The following is a 21,886-nucleotide window of genomic DNA, read 5'->3' as shown; positions in this document are numbered from 1 at the left end:
ACTTTATTTTTTTTTTTTGGCTGATGCTGCATAAGCTTGCTTTCTTGCATCAAATGCCTCTACTAATGCTAATGCTAAAAAAATGCTAGAATATCTCCAGTATAAAGTCTTTATATTGAAGCCCAGTGACCTCCTCTCAGCCTCGGGAGAAAGATCCATAGTTACTTCTGAACTATGCATCCAAAAATTCAAAGTCTATCTACTCACCCCATTAGGCCATTACTTTATGATTTGCATTTCACAATGTACTCTAGAAATAAATGTAGAGCATTTCAGCCTACTGGCATCAGATTGCCGTCATTATCACAAACTTGGAATATACATCTTGATAAAGTCCTCCAAGATCCAAACAGTTCAGATCCTCCATGGTCTTCTATTAAAGCATCCTATGACTGCTATTTCCTAAACTGGGGAAAGCATTATCTTGCAAATACTAGTATACAGCAACTCCATACTTCTCACACGCGATATTGCCCATGTTTTACAAAATTATACATTGATGGATCAAAGTCTGAGAGTGGAGTCTGTTCTGCAGCCATCTTTCCCTATAACACCCTCTGTTTCACTTCCCATTGAATGCAGCAGTTATACAGCTGAATTACGTGCCATCAAGCTTTCCCTAGAAAACATTCTCCCTCTATCCATTCAAAAAAGTGTAATATATACAGACTCACAGAGTGCACTTTTATTTTTATTTTTTTAGCCTTGCAAAATTCCTCCTCACCAAATGCATCCTTTAATTACAACTATAAAAACTCAGCTGATACATATCTATGATCACCAGCAAGTAGTCATCTTTTGCTGGATCCCAGGTCACACTGGGATATCAGGGAATGAAAAAGCAGGTTATACAGCCAAATATTCATCCAATATAGCATCGTCAGATTACTACGTGCCATATATTGACTACAGATCCTGTATAAGAAATATATGTAACTGACAATGGACAGTTCTATGGCAAGCTCAACCTCATAACAAGCTCCTTCAAGTAAAATCTGAACCACAGTTATGGGCTTCCAGTTTCCATGTAAACAGAAAGGAGGGTCATCCTATCCATAGTAAGAATCAATCACAGTCAGCTTACCCATCTTTATCTTCTCACAGGAAACAATCCCCTGAAATGTGTGCACTGCAACTCTTTTCTCACAATAAAGCACATTCTTGTTGATTGGTATGTGCTTTACTCATGTATACGCTATATACTCATGCTTGAAAAGCCTCATTCAGTTTTCTACGAAATCTTGAAGAACCTTTAACACTTTGTAATATCATAGGCAATGATGCAAATCTCCAAGAATTTTTCTACTTCCTAAAACAGATACAGCTAATTCATCATATCTGACTGTTCTTACAGTCACCAGATCTGACCTCCATCTTGTTGATAGGCACAGTATGGCCCTAGTAGCCCTTACTCCAAAAATAAAAATACCAATACCTGCTAGAAAAATTCCAGTATATCATTAACAAGACCTCATTGAGCTGCTCTGGTAGCCTGTCTGCACTGCTCTGTAAACTTCATATCTGACTGCACAATTACTCCCAGGTGTTTTTTGTTTTCCACTCCCCTGAGTGTAGTACTACACAGTTGGTATGTTGTTCTGGGATTACTGCTACTCATATGCAATACTTTGCATTTGTCAATGTTAAACTTCAGTTGCCACCTCTCAGCCCATCAGCTCAACTTTTCTAGATTCTTTTACAGCAGCATACTATCATTACTGTTATTTACTACCCTGCTAATCTTTCTATCATCTCCAAACATGGACATTAAGTTTGATATTGCTTCATCAATCTCATTGATAAATATAGAAAACAACAGTGATCCCAACACCAAACCCTGGAGGACTCTGTTGATAACATTAGTCCACGAAGAGCAGTGTCCATTGATTACCTCTCTTTGTCTTCTCTCACTCAACCACCCCTTTATCTATAGCAGCAACTTGCCCTTAATATTATACTGCTACAATTTGTACAGTAGTCTTTTATCTGCAACAGTATCAAAAGCTTTCCTGAAATCTAAGTATATGATATCAAAATTATTTTTTGCCTCCAGTTCCTCTGTGACTAGTAGTAGTAGTGGCATGTGATGGAAGAAAGCAAATGTATGAGCTTATGCAGCATCAGCCAAAAAAAAAAAAAAAAAAAAATCACACCATTCCCTCCAAATGCCTGTCCAGTTCCTCCTTAAATTTATTCAACCTATCAACTTCCACAACGACAGATGGAAGTTTGTTCCAGCAATTAACCACCCGCTGGCTAAAGGCAAATTTCCGCACATCTATTCTACATCTGTCTTTTCTTAATTTGAATTTATGCCCCCTTAGGTTCGTAATATGAACAAGTGGAAGGATCCCATCAGAATTCAGCGTGCTCAACCCATTCAAGGCCTTATATACCCCAATCAGATCACCGCGCAGGTGCCTAGTCTCCAGCCACTACAATTTGCAGAACTTAAGCCTCTCTTGGTAAGAGGATCCCTTCATTCCCCTCACCAATCTTGTTGCCCTTCTCTGTACACGCTCAAGTAAATCTACATCCTTCCTAAAATGAGGCCTCCAGACCTGTACGCAGTACTCAAGGCGTGGCCTGACCATTGCCTTATACAGAGGGATAATCATCTCCTTATCCCTGCTAGCAAAATTCCTATATATCATTGACAAAACCCCATGACCTACCCTGGCAGCCTGTCTGCATTGCTCAGAAAACTTCATATCTGCCTGCACAATTACTCCCAGTTCTTTTTCATTTTCTACCACCTTAAGTGTAGTACCACACAGTTGGTACGTTTCTCTGGGGTTACTTCTACCCATATGTAGTACTTTGCATTTGTCAAGGTTAAACTTCAGTTGCCATTGATTGGATACTACATCATAGTATCCAATCATATTGGTCAGACAAGCTTTCCCCTTAATAAATGTGCTGTATCTGAATTATAACTGCAGACCTCTCTAGATGAGTCTGCATTGCTTATTTAATGAGCAACTCCATTATTTTCCCTGAAAGAGAAGTTAAACTAACAGGTCAGTAATTACTCATGTCACCCTTTGATTCCCCTTTTTGAATTGGGGATACATTTGCACATCTCCAGTCAATGGGGACCTCCCCTGAATCCTAATACATAATAAACTTGTTCAAATTAAACCTGTACCACAATTATGGCCTTCCAGCTTCCATACAAACAAGGTGAAGTAATCCTAGCTAGAGCCCAAATAGGTCACCTATTTTTCTTTTCAGAAAATGACCCTTCACAGTATATGCACTACGCACACCCCACTTGCTGTAAAAGATATACTTCTGGAATGTGCCATGTACAGTAATGTCCAACTATGGTCACTCAGCTCTCTCAAACTTACTAGAACCTTTGTTGCTTAGCTTGGCCTTATCATAGGCAGAAACTTAAATTTTACAGAATGAATCCACAACAGCAAATGCAGTTAGTATGAACCACTATGGCATGGGTAGCCATTGCACCAATAACTTCCCCAACAACTACAGAATAACTTATTGACCTTCTATAACTTTTGTTCTTCATTTCTCGGTGGGTATCTGTATATTTCACATTTTAAATTATTTAATAGCCTTTCTCTCCCTCCTTTTTTTTTTATTATGATATGAAGACAAACAAATCAGTTTTTTTTACTGTGCTCTCTCAATAGTAATTCATTGGAAATTTCATTTAGTATTATAATTTTGATTTCAGTTTGAATTATTGCAAATTATGAATTTTAACTAAAAAATTTTTATCACTAGTTCCCAGCCAGCCTAGTAACTTGCGAGTTATAGCAACCTCTTCTACCACTGTTCAGATGTCATGGACCCAACCTGCTCATACAGGCGAGAAAGTGGTTGGCTATGAACTGTACTGGAATGATACTTTTACTCAGCAGCAGTACCACCGTAGTATCCCTAATGTTGAGACCTATACTCTAGGGGAATTATATCCTGACACACTATATTATATGTGGGTGGCTGCAAAGTCGCGTCAAGGAGAGGGTGCTGCTACTCCACCTGTGCCTGTTCGAACAGAACAGTATGGTAAGTTTATTTTGTGTTTATTGGTTGTTTTTCTATATAAGGACTGAATAGTAGTTATTTAAAAAAAAACACAGACACAGGGTGAAATGGTCTTAAATTTGCTATTTTGTGAAATTATGTTTTTTATGCATGCAGAGAAATATCATTTCACAGTATACTGAAATTAAGATCATACTTTGTCCATGCAAAAGTTAGTTTCTGACTCTTTGTTGAGAGTGCTATGGAGTAACTCATCAGATATGCTGCATATATCTCATGGTTTACATATTCCATATTTTAAGTAATGTGAGTATATGAAAAAAGTTTTAAAAATATATTTAATATGTGCATCTACAAAAGTAAGTTTTCACAGGATAGAGGTTGTTGTTATACCTTCTTATTTTTGCAAAAATTTTATTTTGATATGCCTTCATTTTCAAATATTTTATGAGCCAGCATTCATTTACAAGAGTTCATTGTTATGAACTCTTCCTGATAATATTACAGTATAGTAATAGCTAATTGTTTACATTATTTGTAGCACTTAAGAATATAATTTAATTATAAAAATATTAAACTTTAGTATAATCTATTATTTTATTACTGGCTATAAGATTGTTTATAAGACTTCTGTTTGCGAAGGGGAACTTTCTTCATACCAGTTATTTTCAGAAATAAATTATTTTTAAATTTGTTTACCTTGATTAAATCCATAGACAGCAATTCTTGTTTAGAATTTATGTAGAAATTGACAAGAGAAAATTTGTTTTCTTTTAGAAAAGAATTTCTTGATAATGTCCACTTAGAGTTCTTTGCTGTTTATATAAATTTATAATGGCTTACCTAATAAGTATAAGCTATCCTATGATTTGGTATAGATAAAATCCTTCTGCTTTTTTCATTGTCAGTTGTGCAACTTATTTGTTCATTTATAATTTATTATTTTATTTTTTATAGAAATTTTTTTTTAAGTTTGGCATCTTTCATAATGGTTTCCGATTGCAAATTCCATGCTGAAAATATAATATTTATGCCATTAAATAAGTTTTACTTGCCAGACTACTTTTTTGGATTGTAATCCATTTATGTTGTGGCAGTATACTGCTGTGTGATCTGACATTACATTAATTTTATAAAATTCCATTGCTTGCCTTTACTTATTTTTGTGATTTATCTCACATTGTCAAAATAACATGCCACAGAAATCCCTTATTAATCCCTTAAGCAGACATAATTTACTAGCAAATTTACTAAGTTTTTACACATCAGTGAACCATAATTTGGAATGCATTAAAATGCATTATACACATAAAATGAAAATGTATAACAGCATTTCTCAGCTGTGTTTTATACGTGACCCATCTAAAATATAAAACTAATCCGCAATCTGTAGTAGAGACATAAGAATTCGTCATTTTGGCTGCTCAGTTTTTCATATGCAAAGTGTACACACCATTAACAATGAGGTACTTATCCACTATACATATTATCTTTTATTTAATCACCCAATTTTTCATACCTAAATGATAAACAGAATTCACAAAAGAACTGCTTATCCGTTATACATGTTATGTTTTGTTTTACTTTCGGTGTGACCCTTGTGCTTTATTAAAAATTGTGTACCACTTGGATTTTTCTGTGCTACACTGGTCGGTTGCAACTTACAGGATGAGAAACACTCATATACATGGTTAATTTAAGACTTTGAATTATGTTTTGCTCTTGTAATCATGAATATATAAATTTTAGTCCTATATTTAAGTGGTCTCTCTTCGGGCCTATTCAGTCACTGAAATGTGATTGCATGTCATTTCTCAATTAACGGAAATCTCTTGTTTTTAGATTTATTGGATCTTTGGTTTATTTTTTTCTATTCATCATTTTGAGGTTCTCAGATCTTATGTTATCAATATAATAGCAAAATGTTAAAAAAAGTATGAGGATAGATATATGGAATGTCAGAAACTTGATTGTGTTAATGATATTGTTAATAAGTCTTTCATACTAAATTCTAAATTAATTTAATCAATTAAAAATTATCATTATTTTACACTATAAAGTTAATCTTCGATATTGAAAAAATCAGAATACACATTACTATATAATTAAAATTGGTAGACTTAATCTTTGAAGTCAGAAAGTTCCCTTAACCTGAGTGTAGTGGCATTGGATAAAAAGTACCCCACCCCACCCCATTTATTTTTTTTTACCAAAATTTCTATTCTTGCCATTCTCAGTACCTTTCTCCACCACCTTCTCCTATTTGTGGATGTCGTAATTACTTACGTGCGATTTTCCATTGTTCTGTAATTACGACATCCACCTTCTCCTATTTGTGGATGTTGTAATTACTTATGTGCGATTTTCCATTGTTCTGTACAGAGATTCTTCTTTGCATATATTTAGTTTTGGGGGTGAGGAGATATTCTCCGTTCCACTACTAACGTTGGTGTAAAATTTTTTCAGGTATTCTCTGATTTCTTGTGATTTTAATGCCTAATTAGAAATTGCAGTCAAGAATTGATAAAACTGAAGTTTTTGGGCTTGCTTTGGCCTTAGTTCAGGATATTATGAAGTTCAGAGCTATTTCGAGAAATTACCTTGAAGTTTTCCACTGCAAACAATAACTCTGTTGGAATTTGTAATGAAGAGGACTTGAAACCTCTTCCAAAGAGAAAAATAAATCAGTACCTGAATTGTCTTGGGAGTAAGGATAAGAAAGCACAAAAATTTTGTGAAAGCACAGAAAAGTTTTATGCAAGTTCTATTAATGCTGGGTATTATATCTGTATTTCACAGTTAAAGTACAGTTTGAAATTAAGCTTCATTTACATAATATTCCCTGAAATTTAATTTGACACATCCATTTATATTTTGAATGCCTGTTGTTATTTTCTTAATGTTTAAAATGTAATTGTATAAGAATGATGAAATATTTTTACTACTCTATCAACACTTCTTGTGGTTTACAGATATGTGGGGTACTTTTACTCCTGCACCACCAATCCGAGGTTAAAAAAACTGTATGTATATTCTAAATACAAAAGAAGGTGATATCATTAGATTGATGACATACTATATTGAATCGGTATTCAGGAATAATACCATAATCAATATCAGCAGATTTATTGACAGTACCATATAAAAGTACAGATGCTTTTCTCACTCTTACCCTCATTTCTCTCCCTCTACTTCCTCATCCAACAATTTTTTACATCTCAATATCAAGAACATGATATGTTGATGGAAATGTTAATATAAAATTATTCTTTGCTTGTTTTCAAAAACTCTTGTATTCAAAAAACATTTTCAAACCTTTGGCAGCAGATTATGGAATTTATTGCCAGTGTAGTTTTATATATCTATTTGCCCATTTGAAAAAGCATGGAATGGATTAAAACATGCTTTAATTGATGCTTATGAACTTTCCTGAATAATGGTAGGAGAATCACAACCACTACCATAATATCAGTATTGCTTCAACCTAGATTAACAACTTAATTATATAAGAAAATTATTATCTCCACACATATTCTTAAATGTTATTCCGGTTTGTCCAACGCCCTTTAACCACAGAAGATTCCACTCCTAACCCAAAAAATCTGCTCTACACTTAGACCATTATAATTTATCACCTGCAATCTAATACCAATTTAACAGTGGTCATTAGTATCGCATAATAATATCTACTCTAAGAATAGTCAAGCTGATGTTATTGGCTCCTTTTTTCTGTACTGTATCACTTCAAATTTATTTGATTATTGTTAGTAATAAAAGTGAAACAAGTAACATTTCTGAATGAGTTTTAGCAGATTACTAATTTATTTTTTATTGTTGGCTGCTTTTTGATAATAAGTCACTTAATACAGTAAATTCTCTAAAACCTGGCACTTTACAGTCTGGAATTCTTAAAATCTAGACAGTAATCTATCACTAGTACCAATTATTGCATTTGTCTTCAAGAATTCAAGCAGAAAGAAGGTGACATTTCTCTCTTTTTAAGACAGATAAAACAAGATTTCATGTCCCTTAAGTCTTGCTGGCTACAGCAAGACTTAAGTTTACACTGCACAGACAATGCAATAGTCTTAATTCTCACAATAGAACAAACTTGCCCATATGAATTACCAGGGTATTTGAATACTTTCAAATGGAAGGCCTTGCCAAGAGGTTAATTGGCCATTTGTTTAAAAATTGAGACTACCGTTACGATCTATTTTGGTATCAGTTCCTCATCAGGTTTTAGATAAACTGTCAGTAGTGGCAACACACAGACAAAATAGTTGAAGCAGTTTGCAATGTGAGTTTCCATGCAGCATATGAAATCCGAGTTTTCAAAGTTATAATATAGCTAAAGCTCTCTGTTTTGCCTGAGTTGCTAGAGGCTATCTGGTGAGGGAATGGTTAGTCCTGAAACAGACTCGTGCTCCTCTTTTAAACAATCAAACTTTTGGTAGGTATCTGTTTAAAAGTAGTGCAATACTAGGGAAATTCTACAAAGTCAAGCATGTTCTGCTCTTATAATTAAGACTATTGTAATATCTATATGGTTTAAATCCTGCTAAAGCAATCCTGTGGCTGCAAAAGCAGATCAAAGGACAAAGTAGTCCTGCAAACATCTTATTTCTCTGAGGCTATATCGCTTTAGCTATATTATAACTTTGAATTTCTCTCTCTTATTGCCATTCTGTTGTTCAGTGTACTTTGTATGTTATTGTGAAATCTGTTTGCATAAGTTGCTGACTAGTTTGTCACTACTTTATGACAGCTGAATACAAAGCAATATTGAAAATGCTCAGTGTGTGCAGCTGCAAAAAGGTATGCTTCATTTAATCTCTTCCATAAATAGCAACTTACCAATACACACAAACATTAGATTTAACTCCACGTGACCAATGGTTTTGCCACCAATTTTTAGTCATGCAGCTGACAAGCTGCATGACTAAAGCCGGAAGAAAAACAACAGCTAGCTTAATGTCACTCACTTGGCCTCCCATGCTGTATTAACACTTTGGAAGAGAATGCATAGTGAGTGATCTTGAGCCACCCCTTTTTTTTCCCCCTCTGCTATAGTTAAAATGATAGCAAAAATGAAATGGTTATCTTTATTATCATATCGGAGAAAATGATTGAATTTTTCCATAGTACATAATTAAAAGCAAAATGTTCTGTAAACTGATAAAGATTGCCCTATTATTATTATTGTGAAAATATTTTTTACTCTGAAGCACATCCAGTGAAATTCTCACATTTGTGTGACATTATTTATTGTCATTTGTTCATATTTAACAAATTAAAGTGTTATTTTTATTTTAAGCAGTATATTCTACAAAATATAAATGTTTAAAGATGTAAATAAGTTCAGTTGCTAGTGCTTAATATTCACTGAAATGTGCTTCTCCAAACTGCTTAACTAATAGATACATCTCTCTAAAATCCGGAAAATTTTAAAATCTGGCACTTCTAAATCCCCAAGGGATTTAGATTTTAAAGCCAGCTTTTAAACAGTTTACTGTATTATTCTAGATACATACTACTGCTCCTCACTGCCAACAGTTGTTACTAATGATCGCACTATTTATTAAACTACCTAATTTGTAAACTTTTTGCACATGTACTTTAGTATTAGTAATATTAGTATTAGTCTAATTAATTAGCAGTTGATTCAAGAAAGAAAGCTTATACAGCAACAACCAAAAAATGTCTTTGCCATCCCCTCCAATAATTTATCTAGTTCTTTGAATTTATTCAAACTACCCACATCCACAACAACAGGTGGAAGTTTGTTTCAACAATCAATCACCTGCTGGCTGAAGGCAAATTTCTGTACATCTGTCCTGAATCATCTTCCTTCAGCTTGTGTTTATATTCCTTTGTGTGTAATCTGAGCAAAAGGAAGGATTCCTCCACCACTGATCTCGCTCAGTCCAAACAAACACCTCAATGAGATCAGCCTGCAAATGCCTAGTCTCCAGATGCAGTTTTCAGTACTGTTACCATTCTCGGTTAGACCACTCTTTTGTTCCCTTCCTGTGTTATTGCCATTCTCTGCACCTGTTCCAGCAGATTGAATTCCTTCCTAAAATGAGGCCTCCAGAAATTAATGCCTTACTCCAGATATGGCCTGACCAATGCCTAGTACACTGGAAGAATCAGCACCACCTCAGCTCTGCTACCAAAAGTTCCTGTATATCATTGACAAAATCCCCAGAAGCTATCCTGGCAGTGTTTGCACTGCTTCAAATCTGACTGCACAATTGCCTCCAGGTATTTTTCATTTTCTGCTACTATGATTGTGGTACCACACAGTTGGTACATTAATTTAGAATTACTGCTATCCATACGTAGTACCTTGAATTTGTCAAAGTTAAACTACTTCAACTGCCTTTACTCAGCATATCTGCTTAATTTTTCTGGATTGTGTTGTGCATTATTGTGAATGTATATGTGCACTAATATTGATTAGAATAGTCCAGATATACATTTATGTATTGTTTCTCTTTACCCTAACACAGCTTATGTATTTACATGTTCTGTGATGACCCACAGTAAGCATTGAAATCCCCAACATCTTGCTTTCCAGGTTGCTGCATGTTCCACTTAGAAGCATTGCAAGTATTACTGCCTGCAGCTCCAGTTAATCTCTTAGTCTATGTAATCCCAAAGCAAGCAGTTTTCCGGCCCACCTAACACTGCTTCTATAGCATCAGTAAATATCCTTGCATTCCTTCTATTTAAGTGTACCTTCTGTAGATGCAGTCTCTCTTGTTAGCACAGACCACACTGAGAAAAATTTTACTTCTAACTGGGTTGAATGTTGTAGGGAAAATTTTACATTTGACTAGTTTCTGTAGGTGTATGCTAATAAACATAAGTTATACCACCAAGTTTTATGGGTTTATTTATTTATTTTTTTTTTTTATGAAAACCCCAAACATGAGAGGTATTAGAACCTGTAATACTTAGTACCCTGCATGGGTTGTAGGTTGGGAGGATGAAAGAAGATGTTTGTTGACATTAGAGTCGAAATTCTGTAGATTGTAATTTTCAGCATTTTTTTATATATATAGCCTGAAAATAAACCTTCCATTTTCTTGAAATAAGTTTCAAGAAAATGGAAGGTGAATGAATAAATGAGGAAGAAGAAAGATTAGTTCTGTGAGTTTGAAGTTGGACAGTAAAAGGATGTTGACTGGTTGTAGCACATGTTTGGGCTGCTTTGGAAGAGTGAGAGTGAGAATTATAGAAGCCAATTCAGAAGAACAGTGTGAACTTACCTGGAGAATTACCCATGAAAATACCTATAGAAAGGGCATGCAGCAGAAACAGAATGTCTATGAGACAGAGAATGGAGAGACTCTGTTAGAGATGAGTCATTAAATAACCTAACTGTCCTCTTCTGAATGGAATCTAGAAGCCGTGAGAGAGGTTTTGGGGGCACTGCCCCAGATGTGGGAAAAATATTCCATGGTAAGGCAGATTTGCAATTTGTACAGAGTGAACAGCTGTTTGGAAGAACAGTAAAGCTGAGAGCGAAAACCCAATTTTTTGGATACAGAGGAAGTAATATTTGTAATGTGCTAATGCCAGGAGAGATTAGAAGTCAGGGCAATCCCTAATACAGATATATGATCTTGCCCAGAAATCAGTGTCATCAAAGATAAGTATAGGAGCAAAAGAATCCTTTTTGCAAGACACAAGACAAAACCGAGTTTTAGAAGGATTGAAATTAACTAAGTTGTCTTTGCCTCACTGGAGAATTACCTGGAGATCGGCATTTAAGGAATTGGTAACGGATATTCGAGAAGTTGAAGCTGATTGAGCAGGGCAAGGTTTTTCAAAATGGAAAGTGGAATGCAATGTGCTATCATTGGCAAAACTATGGATAGTATTTCCATTCAATGGAAGAAGGTTATTAATACACAAGAGGAAAATAATGGGGGAAAGAACTGAACCTTGGGGGACACCAGCATTTGTGGAGAAGTTAGAAGAGAGAGAGCCATCTACCCTCACCCACAGTGAACAGTCAGAGAGAAAAACGAATACCCAATTAAAAAAAAAACAATTGGAAAACCATAAGATGGAAGCTTATTTAGAAGACCTTTATGCCAAACACAATCAAAAGCCTTTGAAATGTCAAGAGCATCTGAATTTGTTCATAAATGGGTAATACAAGCCAGAATATCATCATTGGATCGACACTGATGGAATCCATACTGGCAATTGTTGATCAGATGGAAGGTTTCTAGATAGTTTGAGTTGGCAGTTAAATAATTTCTTCATTATTTTAGAAAGAGTAGAAGTAAGTGCAATGGGATGATAATTGGATGGGAGAGATTTGTCACCCTTCTTAGGAACTGGCTGGATATGAGGAAATTTCCAAGCAGAAGGCAAAACACCTTTGGAATAAGAAAGTGAAAAATGGTGACACAACTGGAGTAAGTTCAGGAGCACAGGTTTTGAAAATAAGTGGAGAAATACCATCAATACTGAAGTTTTCTTAGCATCAAGGCTGAACAAAGTCCTTCCGACCTCCTTTTGACGGAAGACCACAGGAGGCATTGAATGGAGTGTATTGGGAATGGTGGGAGGTGATTTTCCATTATCATCAATACATGATTTGGAGGAAAAATAGGAAGCTAGCAGATCAGCTTTAACTTTGGCTGAAGTGGCAGTAGAACCATCTGATTTTGACAGAGGTGGGAACAGCAATGGGGAAAAGCAGCCAACAGCTTTTTGCCAGAGACCAGAATTCTCGGCTGCCATTTGGACAAAAAGCAATTTTTTTACTCTTAGCCTGTTCATAATCTTGTTTCAACTGATTAATAACTGCTTTACAGTTGTTCCAAGCTTTGGTGTAGACAGAAAATGAACCTGTAGATTTGGAAACCAAGCCAATTACAATATGCAACATTCTTCTTTTAAATAGCCTTAGCACATTATTTGGAAAACCATGGTTTAGATCAGTAGTGTCCAAACTTTTTCCTTACAGGGACCATATTCAAAGTTAGATTTGTTTCACAGGCCACACTGAGTGATTTGAGAAAAATTAGTGTGTTACATTTTCCATCTCTTGTTACATGTAAAAGGGAAGTTTCTCTTTTCATGTTACTATTTTTTTATTTTCAGGCTATATATAAAAAATGAAAATTCGCAACACTTTTATGTCCAACAAATCTGTGTCAGTGATTTATTTTTTAGATTTTATTAAAATTATAAAAAAATGTCTTAATTTTGTTTTTTTAAAAAAATACCTTACTTTTGCTTTTAAATGCTCACTTTAGAAAATTTACAACCTGAAAAGGATCACTGCTTTTCAGTATTAATGTGAATAAATAAATATAATGATACACCTAAAATTGAAAATATATGCAAATTTTTTTTAAGTAGAATTCACAGTAACAATTACCGAACAAAACTTAACATTTAATGATATGATTGAGGCAGAATATTTTTAGATAATTGTTCAAAATTTGGTTTAAAATTTGCAATTCTCAACCAGAAGAAAAGGATCACTGCTTTTCAGTATTAAGGTGAATAAATTAATATAAAGATACACCGAAAATTGAAAATATTTTAAACTTTTTTTTTAAGGAGAATATGCAATAATATTTACCGAACAAAACGTAACATTTAATGAGATGATTGAGGCTGGATATTTTTAGATAATTGTTCAAAATTTGGTTGAAATTTTGCAATTCTCAATACAAAATGAAAATGCTCATCTGTTATTCTGTTTCTTTTTAAATATTTATTTGATTTCATGCATGAAAAAATTTGCTTGCAAACTTACGTTGATCCGAACAAAGAGGTCACTTTCACGGCTGTGCGGGCCATAGGTTGGACACCACTGGTTCAGATAAAGGATGAGATTTTAAAGTGTAGTGCAGAATAAAGGATTCCATCCCTACAAGAATAATTTCACTGACACAATCTTGGCAAATATTGACATCAGAAGATTCAAAACAGTAATCTGGCCAGGGAAAAGAAGAAAAGAAATCTCTCAAATTATGTCCTCTGTGACAGTATATTTTTCTCATTTGTAATGTTTACATAATAATAAATAATAATTTATCTATTTCTAAGGATGCTAATACACTAACTTGAATATTAGTTAAATTATTACCTAGCTTAACACTTTGTAGCCCTAGAATTTTGTGAGTATATCAGTATAATAAATTTAAAAACAGTCTGTTTTCTCGTAAATTTAACCAGAATTTTTTTTCCCTGAATGAGATTAATAGTGTATAGCCTTCAACTTATGACTTGAACAACTAGAAATTTCAAAACAGATAATAGCCTCTCATCTTATCCTGCTGTATTCTTTCTGTTTCTTTTCCTGTAGCTGTTCAAATTTTGGTACCACATATAATACTGAAGCCAATTTCCATATAGCAAACAACTTTCATAACATTACTTGGTTTGCGTATGTTATCATAATCATTACTCTGACATTATAATATAATTCATTACTATCATTAATAAGGCACCTGCGAGGTGATCTGATTGAGGTGTATAAGGTCTTGAATGGTTTGAGCAAGCTCAGTGCTGATGGGATTCTTCCTTTTGCTCAGATTATGCACCTTATGGGTATAAATTCAAATTGTTGTAGAATAGGTTTGCAGAAATTTGCATTTAGTCAATGGGTGGTTGATTGGAACAAGCTTCCATCTGTCGTTCTGAAAGTTGATAACTTAAATAAATTCAAAGAAGAACTGGACAAACTTTTGAAGTGAATGGATGGGTGAAATGGGAAGTAATTTTTTTTTTTTGCTGATGCCGCATAAGCTTGCTTTCTTGCATCATGTGCCTCTACCAGTGCTATTGTGTAACAGCTATAAATAGCCTCTCTATTTTTAACACATTAGCAATTGTATCTAATTTTGTCAGGAGACAAAAGTTGCCCATAGGTGACCTATATACCCATAATATGAGAAGATTATGACAGAAATTTAGTTATTTAAGAATACTCATAAATGTAACATAATATACAGATACTTTTGATTGCACCATTACATATTAGAGATCAATCCACTATTAAAAATAAATAAATACATAAATAATAAGATTTGGTAGACTCCCATAAATGAATAAAAATGAATATTCTCTATTGAATTTTTCTGCAGCTAATAAATATATAAGCACTCATCTATGTATATATATATACACTGAGTCAGCTTTGCATTAGCACACTTTTTGCAATCCTCGTTAGCAACTATACTCCTTTCACATGTTCAGTTGATCCTAATTTTGAAGTACGAGCAATTCCTTTTTTGCAGTAATTCCTCTTCACAGTCTGTTCCATATATTTGTCTACTGGAACAAGCTTCTCTCAGACAGATCTCAGTGATCATATTTTTTAATTTCTCTCTCCACTCTTAGTTCTTTATTAGACATAATGCCCTATTGAATAGTGCAGAAATTAATCGTTGAGATTATATTCTTGAATATATATCAATAGTAATGACATTTCCTTATTAAATGTGGGGACTGACACTTCCATATGCCTTTCTGTGCATACTCTGCCATCGATATTTCCATCTGCTCCTTTTTCCTGCTTATTTTGCTTTCTAAGTTGAAAAGAATCCTTATAAAGAAATCCCTTTGCTGTAATATCCACAAAAGCCTTGTCAGACATCTATGAATCTACACTGAAAGTTTGAACAATCAGATTGGAGCACATTTGCACAAATTACACAATTTTACCCTTACAATATAGTGGGAATCAGGTGATGATGCTGAGTGCGTCTCAAAGTTGTTATCCCTGCAGTGGTAATTGCAGTTCCAAAAATAAAAACAAATGCATGGTGGAACCAACAAATGCAAAGAGAGAATAAATAAGTAAAATCTAGCTCAGGGCATTTACGATGCTTCCCCACCACTGTTCACTTCAAACAAGCTCATGCCAAAGTGCAATTTATATGTCATCAGAGCGAAAAGGCATGTTTGGTACAGTTTATACCTTCCATTAATGAAATGATCTACACCAAAGCCATATGGGATGAATTTCAGAAAATGAAGGCTAAATATACATCAGTTCCCTCATTGGTAGTAGAGCCCCCCCCAAAAAAAATAAAATAAATAAAATATTGGGTATACAAAGTTGCAAACCCACCTGCCATTGCCAATTTTTATTAAAATTTCTGCTGGAACTTTGTATCCTCCAGAGTTCATGGCTCTCAACAAGAAAGTTGAAAAACAGGCATTTGCAATTTCTTCTCAAGCAATGCCGAACTTTATAACTTACATCAGTCACTAAAGTGAACCTCTCAATGTGGTCACTTGTATGTGGTGAGGGGACCTTCCAGTAATGCTACTTGTCCTCTAGATCAGTGGTTTCCAAACTTTTTTGGTCGTGCACCCTTATTTTAGTTAAAAGGACTAGCATGCACCCCGGAAAAAAAAAAATTAAATATGTAAGTTGAATATATATATATATATATATATATATATATATATTTTTATAAATCATTTACATGGAAGACATATCTAAAATCATATATAATTTTTAAAAAATCACAAATAAAAAAATACAAAACAAAATTAAATTGAAGTACCACCAATGCTATGAGCAAAGTAAATAAATTTTATGAATTTGAAGTGCTGTCCAAGTCATCAAATGCAAATATTGTTGAGATATCAGAGACATGGTGTCACTCAGAAGGTTCCAGAATTTGAAGAGGAGGGGAAGAGAGAGAGGAGAGCAGTTATGCTCTTAGTTAAGACGCACATAAAATCTAAGGCAGTGCATCCAGTTAACATGGGTGGCCAGTGCAATGTTGAGGCAGTTTGGTGTAACATTAGCATTAGAAGTGGCAAATGATGCTAGAAAGTAAACTTATACATCATCAGCCCAAAAAGGTAAAATTACCCCTTTTTAGTCGAGACATTAGCATTAGCATTAGTAGAGGCATGTGATGCAAGAAAGCAAGCTTATGCAGCATCAGCCAAAGAGACCCGCTAATTGTATTAGTGGGTCTCGACTACTCAAGTTGTCTGTCCAACTGTCTAATAAAGTTTCGAGACTTTAGGACCTCCATATTTTTTTACTCTATCTCAACAATTTGATTGCTCTTCTTTGTACTTGTTCTAGCAGCTCTACATCCTTCCTAAAAGGTGGTCTTCAGGCCTGTATGCAGTACTAAAAATATGGCCTGACCATTGCCTTATACAATGGGATAATCACCTCCTTTTCCCTCCTAGAAAAAATCTCGTATATCATTGGCAAAACCCTAAGAACTGTTCTGGCAGCCTGTCTGCATTGCTCAGAGAACTTCACATCTTACTGCACAATTACTCCCATAATTTTTCATTTTCCACTACTCTGAGTGCAGTACCACACAGTTGGTATGTTACTCTGGAGTTACTACTACCCATCTGCTGTACTTTGCATTTATCACTTTTAAACTTCAACTGCCATTTCTCAGCCCATCTGCCTACCTTTTCTAGATCCTGTTGCAGTAGCATACGGTCATTACTGTCATTAACCACCCTGCCAATCTTTGTATCATTTGCATTAAGCCTGTATTCTTTCATCAGTGTCATTGATAAATATAGAAAACAACAATGGACCGAACACTGAACCCTGTGGGACTCCACTCATAATGTTAGTCCATGAGGAGCAACGTCCGTTGATTACCACTCTCTATCTTTTCCCACTCAACCATACCTTTATCCATAGCAGCAACTTACCATTAATGCCACACTGCTCCAATTTGTACAACAGTATTTTATGTGCAGCAGTAGGAATAGCTTTCTCAGAATCCAAGTATATGATATCAGAATTTTTCTTTGTGACTAGGGATGGATGCTCACATAATTATGGCTAAGGATTTGTTTATTTCTTTTGCTGCCTCCCTTAATATAATTGGATCGATCCTATCCACCCGAGGCGCCTTTCTTATGTTTAACTAAGACATAAGCAGTGAGATAACAAAAATGAGAGTAGATGAGTGTGTTATAGGCCAAATAATTTGATGAATACAATGAACAACTATACAGAGAAATAGAGTGGACCGTTAAATCAGAATGGCTTATAATGGAGATTTTTACTTTCTGGATATTGACTTGGAACTTGTGGGTTGCTCACTCACAGGTTAGCAAGACCTTTTTTGTGGATTTATTGGAAGACTGGTTTTTGTAGCAGCATGTCAGAGAGGTAACAAAAGAAAGCAATACTCTTGATTTGATTATCAGCAGTTTTTATTCTGCAAATAAAAAGAACTGTGGTGAGGGACAGTGAACAGAGTGTATTGATTTGGGATTTACTTAATGATGTAACTACTATCAAGGGTAAAGGAAGGGTTTTTCTTTTGTAAAAGAGACTATAGTAATCTCAGAAAGTTTTTAAATTTTATACACTGGAACCAACTAATGATGTTACTGACAACAAATTCTAAATGGGAAGTATTCAGGGAATAATCATAGAAGCTACTGAGCTTTTCATACCAACTAAGAAGCACTGTTCAAGGCTTTGACCTAAATGGATGTCAGATGAACTAATAAAGACATATGACAGTGAATTAAAATACATGGGATACATATAAATTATCAGGTGATACAGAAGCATCTATTAGATGTAAACTAGTCTACAGTTAAGTCACAAAGAAGGTTAGGCAACTTAAGGCGTATTATGAAAAGTCTCGGGCAAAGGATGCAAAGAAAAACAGCAAGGTCTTCTTTGCTTATGTAAACACTAGTAGGAAGAGGATGAAACGTATTGGTCCACTTGATATCAATGGTTTAACTGTTTATAATTCTGCTCAGGTTGCTGACCAACTGAATAGTTATTTTACATCTACATTCATACTCAAAGAATTATTTAGGGAAGGGGATTCCAAAACTTTATGAAACTAACAGGTAGCTAAATGATTTTTTAATAATGGAGTGGAAATTGGAAGAGAAATTTTTGAAGTTAAACTTGAAAAGGGCACCTATAGTGGATGAAATCTGTCCAATCATTTTTTGAAGAAATTCAAAAATCAATTAGATAGTTATCTACATGAGGAGGGAAGTGCATAATTTGTATTTTCATATCTACTTTTTTGTCTGTTGCAGAAAAGCCTGTGATTGCCTTGTACTATATGGGTAATACAAATTCTAATTAAATTAGTTAGATATAATTTCCCTTTTATAATAAGATATATAATCATGTTATTGAAACAAAGTGATACTATGGTTTTAACATAATTCCATTCCTATCCATATGATCTTATATTACATGCTTAACCAAGGACTTCATAATCATCCTTCTTACAAAAGTCAAATTTATAGAACAGTAGTTGCCCATTTCAATATGAGCCACTTTTCTGCTGTAGGCAACTCTCAACTTTTTTTTTTTTTTTGTTTCATTTCTGTGAACTTGTGCGCCTCTTAGTCATTTCTGTATATGAACTTAGCAGATGCTAATATTAAAGAAGAAATAATGTGTAGTGGGCCTTGGTTGTGGAAGGAAAAATTGCAGAAGGAAATTTGAAATACAGCAAATTATCTGAGATTGTGCTTGGCATTTTAATATTTCTTCACAGCAGTGATGTGTGCAAGAAGATATGCAGCCAGACCAGGAGGTGGGGGGGGGGAGAAGCTCAGAACTCTTTGTGATGATTCTTTAGAATTACTTTATATAGCCAAGTCCAGACAGCAGTGTCATTACTATAAAGAAAACTGACCCTGCATTTCTGAATACTGAATAGTCTGCAACAGTACCTTACTTGAAGATTAATAATCAGTTGGTGATGTCTAACAGAAATTTATATAGTTGAAAGTCCTGGTTGGGCTAATATTTGAAAGTATATACTCTGAAATTTCTATTTTCTTACTTTGTACTACACTAATACATTCCTCATAGTTATTTAACAGTATTTTTCTGTGACATTTAAGTGCTAGCAATTGTTGTGACTAATTTCCTTGTATATAGAATTACAAAGTATCCCTCAAGTGCTCTAAGGAGGTTTCAAAGTTTAACTTGATATTCTCGGTGCAAGTATTAACAGTGTCTTCTCTCTACTTTATCCTCACATTAGCAGTTTCTCTGCACTCTACAGGCCTCCTGTATGACACCAGCAAAAACCATTGCACATCTCATGTTCAGGTGAATTTCATCCTTACAAAATAAATCCCCTCTGTGAACTAGGTGAAGTGAAGGCTGTGAAAAATTTTCCCCCCATAAGCCTTGCAGGATCCTTGAACCTCAAGAACCTCAAATAAATCTGCAATCATGTAATCCCTCCTATCAAATCTGGGTGGAATTTATATTTTGAAACATATTTTGCAGCGTTCTTCCAGTACTGCCTTATATTTCTTGACCAATTTGTCATTTCAATTTTCTTTTGTCATTAGTTTCCCACATATATAACTATATGTTATTTAGTTCAATTAAGAAGTAACAACTGGTTAGTAATGCTATCAGTTTTACCCTCCACTAAAATTGCCCCACTTGGAACCAGAGTATTCTGCATCTGATGAGCCATTCCTGATGTCTGTATTTTCTCGAGATCATTTGTTGACTTTTGGACATTTAATCACTTAATTTTGGACATTTAATCGCAGTCACTTAATTGGACATTTAAGTAACTGCCAAGGCCCAGATTTGTTACTCTCCATGGCTAGTAGTACTGGCTGTCTTTATCACTCAGTGTCATCCATTAATAAGCAAAGTTTTGATTTCAGATTGCTGTATTCTCTACACAAAAATCTATTCCATCTTAACCTCAAAACATCCTGAAGTCACTGCCATGCACTCCCCTATGTGTCAAAACTCATCCAGATGGAAGTTTGCCCATATAGTTTAAGCTCTTCTTATAATTCCCTCTAATTGGATGACTACTTAATGCTTATTGCAGTCCTTCATCCAGCTGCTCGGGTGGGTTGTGAGATCTGCGACTGAGCAGGACAGTAAAATTTGTTGAAGTCACCCTCATGCTCTGGAACCATTCCTAAACAGTTACTGCTTTGTGATATATTGCAATATATTCTGCTGAAAGTAACTGGTATCAGACTAGAGTTTGATAAACCTGGCATCCATGCCCTTAAAGAATTCTTCCTTAGCTTGCCTAACATCCTTTGTGACTTGGTTACAGACTAGTTTATATCTGCCATAGGCTTTGGTATCGCCTGATAATTTATATGCATCCTATGCATTTTTCTGCTCTGCAACGAGTCCCATTAGTTCATCCAACATCCCTTTAGGTCTAAACCATGAACGATATTTCTTCATTGGTATGAAAAGCCTAGTAGCTTCTATAATTATTTCCTTGAATGCTTCCTATTTAGAATTTGCTAATGGTAACATCATCAGTTGGTCCCACTATATAGAATTTAGAAACTGGCTTAAGACCACTATATAAGTTGCTTTTTTGAAAGCAAAAACCCTTCCCTTTTGCCTCTAAAAGACTTGCCCTGCTCCTATTCCACATATCTCTTTTGCACAGTATATTTCCTGTTCTCTGATAAGGGGAATAGGATATATAAAATGACTAAAGTTATTTGACCTAATTTAAATTAACAATAGTACAGCATCATCCTGAAGATGCCATGTGTTTTTTCAGCATTCAGTGTTGCTAATTGTGAAAACAGTCAGCATGCTCTTGACATTTGGCTTGATCCGCCTTGCCTTTTTATTGACGTGGAGATAATGGACTTTTCCACTGGGAGGATTGCCACTTTGTTTCTGAGTTATAACCATACAACCAGCTTTCATCACCTGTTATGACCTAAAAAAGGAAGTTTCTGTCCTTTCCAGACTGTGTGTTCTGGTCCCTGCACACCAAAAGGGGTTCTGCTTCCAGTTTTAGTAATAGCCATATAGTGCAAGGAAGCCAAAAGCTTTTATTGCACTGGCTAGGGGAAAAAAAATATATTTTCTTCCCTCCTC

General features: G+C 34.8%; 1 protein-coding gene across 6 annotated transcripts in view; it reads left to right on the top strand.

Annotated features, from left to right (window-relative positions):
* LOC150087215 (tyrosine-protein phosphatase Lar-like) overlaps positions 1 to 21,886 on the top strand; it is a 1,652,393-nt gene that overhangs the window by 864,219 nt on the left and 766,288 nt on the right. For all 6 annotated transcript variants that reach the window (XM_090371077.1, XM_090371082.1, XM_090371081.1 and 3 more), the window contains one exon: positions 3,751 to 4,035. In XM_090371077.1, the coding sequence (XP_090227203.1) occupies positions 3,751 to 4,035 (285 nt within the window). The remainder of the gene's footprint in view (positions 1 to 3,750; positions 4,036 to 21,886) is intronic.

The sequence above is a fragment of the Mastigoproctus giganteus genome, chromosome 4 (assembly GCF_048544385.1).
Source record: "Mastigoproctus giganteus isolate SK-2022 chromosome 4, ASM4854438v1, whole genome shotgun sequence".
Lineage (NCBI taxonomy): Eukaryota > Metazoa > Arthropoda > Arachnida > Uropygi > Thelyphonidae > Mastigoproctus > Mastigoproctus giganteus.
This window is presented reverse-complemented; position numbering and strand designations above follow the sequence as displayed.